At 35.8% G+C, this 5,445-nt stretch overlaps 1 protein-coding gene across 1 annotated transcript in view; it reads right to left on the bottom strand.

Moving 5' to 3' along the window:
* LOC107750041 (phosphatidylinositol 4-kinase type 2-beta-like) overlaps window positions 1-5,445 on the bottom strand; it is a 20,891-nt gene that overhangs the window by 5,426 nt on the left and 10,020 nt on the right. Inside the window, exons 2-6 of the mRNA XM_016565293.1 lie at window positions 4,040-4,191; window positions 3,455-3,655; window positions 3,229-3,360; window positions 2,334-2,487; window positions 231-295 (exon numbers count right to left, since the gene is read on the bottom strand). Of these exons, the coding sequence (XP_016420779.1) occupies window positions 231-295; window positions 2,334-2,487; window positions 3,229-3,360; window positions 3,455-3,655; window positions 4,040-4,191 (704 nt within the window). The remainder of the gene's footprint in view (window positions 1-230; window positions 296-2,333; window positions 2,488-3,228; window positions 3,361-3,454; window positions 3,656-4,039; window positions 4,192-5,445) is intronic.

Genomic DNA, 5,445 nt, shown 5'->3' with positions numbered 1-5,445 from the left:
TATGTGTGTGTGTGTATGTATGTATGTATGTATGTATGCATGTACCACACACACAAATTATTCTTTTATCGATTTTTATTTAAATATATTATATTATCAAAAATATGAATATGACACCCCTGCATTTGCTTGCTTCCATTTCAGCAGGCACATGGTTTTCAGTCATGGCATTTTCTTTGAGTTGCCCAGCACTGCAAACAGAGGAGCTCTAAAAATATCCCCCAGCTCACCTTCTCTATCAGCTCTCCATCGCCTGGCTTCTCATACTTGATCAACCAGTTATCGTTCCCTCTGTCTGAAGAAGCCAAAAGAGATATCAGATTTCCTTTTCAAAGGTGCAGTGAACAATTAGCACTTATTTTATATGGCCATAACATGTTGTGCTGAAAGACACGGCACATTTGTATGGTGCGGGAGGTAGAAAAATAGGAAATGAAGAAAGATAATGAAAGTCTGCCTGGAAAAAAAAAAAAAAAAAGTTGTTTAAAACCGATAAACAAGAGTGAGAACAAGAAACCCCTATGATTTCTTGAAAAAGAGGGGAAAAAATGCAATTAATTTTTTCAGTTTAACGGCGATAAAAATATTTAACGCATTTAACGCAGGGGTGGAGCTAGGGTTCGCCACCCTACTCACAACTGCTGCTTCGGTCTCTTTTTTCTTGACAAGTATTGCATTTATTTAGACGCAGAACGTTTTCAGACTTTTCAGATGCACACTCAAGCTTCACCTCTGCACCAGGTGCTAGTCAAACGACCACAGAAAAGCTAGGTGACGAGGGAGCTTCAGTAGAACAGTGAACTGTGGTCAGATGAGGCGTTGTTAGACCATATGTCAGTAAAAACAAATTTTCCTGTCCAGTCAGACCGTAATACTGTGCTCGTAGCGCATGCTCTTCAACTGCACGCACAAATGCAGCGGTGCACGCAGTATATAATTTCATATTAAAGCACAAAAAGAAACTACGAGCATGCAATGTCGTAGTTATGTCATCAGTTAAGTCATGAAGTTACCAAAAAGACGATTAAAGCTGCCTTAAATCTGTGCATGCATGTAAGTATTTGTTATATACGAGTCAGATTTAAGAACATGTCTGAAATGCAGTGGTTTTCAGAGCAGCCCAGCACAGTCTCCCTCATCTAACACCCGATTCAACTCGTCAGCTCATTAGTAGAGACTTTAAGACCTTAAGTGGGCCAGAAAAGGTAAAGAGTTGTGAGAAAATACAATGCGTGTCAGATATGCCTCATGTTCAGCAGCGGCAGCTCTTAAAACAGCCCAAATAACCTAATAACCCAGCTGCTGTAATGCCTGTTAATCAAAGAACAAAAGAAAAAAAAAAAGAAGAGGAAATCATTAACTTTTGTAGCTTTAAGGATTCATCTACATTTAATTTAGAATTTAGTGTTTGATAACTTTATTCAATTTCTGTATATAGTATTTCCTACCTGCTGAAGGGCATAGGTAGCTAAATATGACATATATATGACATATACGTATGATTTATTACAATGGGTTTATGTGAAGATTGTTTTAAGTTCACTTAAGTTAGAAGTTGTTTTTTAAAGTCTGATTAAGACCATTGATAATTTAATAAATTGATAGCTATCAATTATACTGTATTGTTGAATGGCTATAGTCAATGGTTAAATATTAGGATTAAAAAAATAATAATTTCATAGAGACATCAGTAGTATTGTTATTAGTGATACTCGCCTTCAGTCATTAAAAAAATATGCCAAATATCAAATATCATGATATTATATCAAATATCATCATCAATGTCTTTGTTGTTTCTACATTCATTTGAAGATTGAATGTGAAATTGCAATATAAACGTATATTAAACTTGAATGGTTATTAAGTTAAGAGCAGTGAGTGATTTTCTCTTTGTCTTTTGTTCATGGCCCCAAATATTACAAGCTGTAGCGATATGCATATTGCGATATGTACATTTGCGATATTTCGATAATTTCGATATATTGCACAGCCCTACTTGAATGTTAGGTGGGATTAATCGCAATTGATTTCAGAAAAAATGTGCGATTAGGTTTTTTTTTAATCAATTGTCAGCACTAATACATAAAAACAAAATAACCATGACAACCAGTTTCCTTCAAAACGCCATAGTAATAAAAAAAAGAAGTGAAAAGTGTAAAAAGCTTTCATTTTTTTGACAGTAGTGACTAATACTATTAAAGTTACTTTATAGCATAGCTATTTTAGTAAAAATGTTAAATGTAAATAGCTTTACATATTCTCATTCTATAAGAGAATAAGTTCAAGAACAATGGCTTGAACAAAGCAAGATCTTGAACATCAGCATTAGGTACCTGTGTTTCTGATGACGTAATCCAGCACTACCAGCCTCTCAAACTGAGACTGAAGCTGCTTCCTCATGTTCTCTGGAAGAGGCTCTGCCTCAAACTTCCTCAGCCAGTAGTCTGCTTCATGATAGCCCTCCACAAACAACTGAAATGAGCCCACCTTCACAAAAGAAAACAACAAATCAGGATTTTTCTGGAAAACTTACTCTCTGCCAATGATTGGGCACAAAATTGCAAATGAGAATTTAGAGCTACAGCCTCAACATTTTCAAGAAATAATGGCACTAAGAAAACATATGGCAACATATTTCCTTTTGTGTTCCATACAAGAAATTGAGCGAGGTTTGAAAAAAAAGAGATGAACATTCTGTCGTTTAAGACAAAAATTGGGATAGTTATGGGTCTATGTCCCATTTTCAACAAAAAAAAACTGAAAAACTTTTGAGTCGTGGCCCTTCCTTTACACGACAAAGGCGTTTTGGGGGCCTGAAAACTTTTGTCTTAAAAAAACTTCTTTAAAAAAAAAAAAAAAAAAAAAAAATAGAAAACAGTTCTTTTAAATTGTAATAACATTTCACAATATTACTGGTTTACCTGTATTTTTGATCAAATAAATGCAGCCTTGGAAAGCGTTAGCTTTTTCTTAAAAAAAATTTTTTAAAAAAAAAAAAAAAAAAAAAAAACCTATACGTTTTTTTTATTTATTTTTTTTATGATACTTATCTCTGTGTAAACTATAAAAACACAGATTTGTGAAAACGGTGACGTCATGCACATGTGTGTTATGTGTTCAGTCTATAGACATGCAGACATTTTTTTACAAAGTGGCCTGCATAATACAGTGCTTTAGTTGTTTTTGTGTATCCGTGTGAACGGGTTTCAAAATGAGGCGTTTCGTTACCTTTGGAGGAAGGCCAACTCTGTGAAACCGTCGTCCAACTTTGGGGACTTTCTCCAGTGCATATTTCTTACCACGGGATTTGGCACGGTCAATTGCACTATAGTGAAAAGTCTCGCTGGCCAAATGCACTACCTGAAAACAAAGGGCAAAAAGTTTGGGTCTTAATTCCAGGAGCAAAGCTTTTTCTTAAAGTAAATTTAAATGCTTCTATAATGCCCATCCTCACCTTAGTTTTGGGTACAATCCCCAAACCCAGTTTTTGGTCAACAAGTGAGGCAGCTGCCTCAGAGAGGTAGCCCTGGTTAGGAATGAGGCAACCACGGCCAAAACAGCACGGGCAGCAGACTTTATGGAAATATTTGGTCCATTTAGGGTTTAAGTGACCATAAGGCTCCTCTGATTTTGGTTTAAACACGCCAATGATTTTCTAAACGAGAGAAGATACAGGCATCAAGAAAATAACTACTATGAACTATACTGTAAAAAGAAATGTTTTTCCGAGAGAATGAATCCAAACCAATGACACGTTAACATTCATGCATAAACATATTCGTTTAGCTCACAGGAGAGAGGTGATCATGCATACATTATCCTACGGTAAACACTGCGACGCATGACGTTGCGTACAAACCGCACAATGACGTGAGGTGCATGAAGATTCACTAAACCTACTAAGAAGCACTGAGAATTTCTACGTTTTTCATCCCTGACGGAAATTTGTTATGGTCAATGTTCTTCTTTTTTCTGTTATGACTATTAAAACTGATTATTTCAGGGTCAATCTCTACATTTAACATTCAAATACACATACCCCTTTGGGATCTTTGACAAAGTAGCTTCCACTGGATCCTTGCGAGATGCGTTCGGGAAAAACGCCACTTTCTATCGCCTGCTCAGCTCTCTGGATGATCTCGCCAAACTCTGGGTCTTCTGGGAAATGGTTGAATTCTCCACTGCTATTACCTATATGCACACATACAAAGTGATTCAAATGTACAGTGCAGCAAATATATTCTCTTGTATGTCTGCATTTATATGTAATTATATCCCCTCATCTCAAAAGGCCATACAGCAGAATGTTTGGGGAATGATTTTCTTTTAATAACTTCCATCAGAGTGAAATTCGTGCTCAAGGATATTTTTATCTGGAACAAAATTGAACCTTCTCCTAGAAATCCAAGCTTCAAAGCTGAATCACTTGTGAGCATGCAATTTAGTCCAACACTTTTGCTCTGTCTGCAAACCAGCCTTCAGAAAGATAAAAAATTAAAAGAGCACTGGACATTTCTGGAGTGCAGAGAAGCCGAAAAATATATATAGACCGTACATGAAAGGTTCAATATCAAAGTGATTCATCTAAAGACCAGCAAATGCAATGTTTTCATTTTCTGTACTAGGTACTGACAGCTTAAATGTGGGTTCTCGTAACTATTTAGTAAAATTTGCCAAAAGAAAAACAAAATGTAGACTAAACAGAATCCAGCTACTATAATTCCTGTACAAGCTAAGAACACTAGTATAACTCAGTGTAGATGGGAATAAACCACAAAGATGACTTCTACATATTCCTTAGACATAACATGGAAAATTACCTTTGTTATTATTATTATTATTTTTTTCAAAATGTACAATCATCATCTTATTGTGAACAATTCGTCCATGCATGTTAAACAATTTTCTTTTTCTTTCTCCTCTTAATTCTTCATCAAAATGTCGTAGCTCAAACTTCTCTCTGATGACTTACATTATACCAAATATTTAGTCTGTTAAACCCTGTGCCTTACAATCAACTGCAAGCGTGCATTCAGATCTGCCTCCATCCAATCAAAAACTATCGATAGAAGTTCTCATCCTACTATTTTTTTTTTTACTTTGCAGTTGCCACCTTTGTATCTTATTTACTTTGAAACAATTTTCACTCAGAAATTGCTGGTAAATTTCACAAATTATTACAAAAAACTGCAACACACTGAATTAAACATGAAATTTTGAAGTAGAAAGAGTGAGAGCATGTTCTTATATAGCAGGGATCCTCAAATCTGGCCCACGAGATGCACTTTCCTGCAGAGTTTAGCTCCAACCCTAATCAAACACACCTGAGCATGCTAATCAATGTCTTCAGGATCATTAGAAAATCACAGATAGGTGAGTTTGATCAGGGTTGGAGCTAAACTCTGCAGCGCATTGGCCCTCCAGGGCAAGATTTGAGGAACCCTG

The sequence above is a fragment of the Sinocyclocheilus rhinocerous genome, unplaced genomic scaffold (genome assembly GCF_001515625.1).
Source record: "Sinocyclocheilus rhinocerous isolate Xijiao unplaced genomic scaffold, SAMN03320098_v1.1 scaffold2829, whole genome shotgun sequence".
NCBI classification, from domain to species: Eukaryota; Metazoa; Chordata; class Actinopteri; order Cypriniformes; family Cyprinidae; genus Sinocyclocheilus; species Sinocyclocheilus rhinocerous.
Note: the sequence above shows the minus strand (reverse complement) of the source record. Positions and strands in the feature narration are given on the sequence as shown.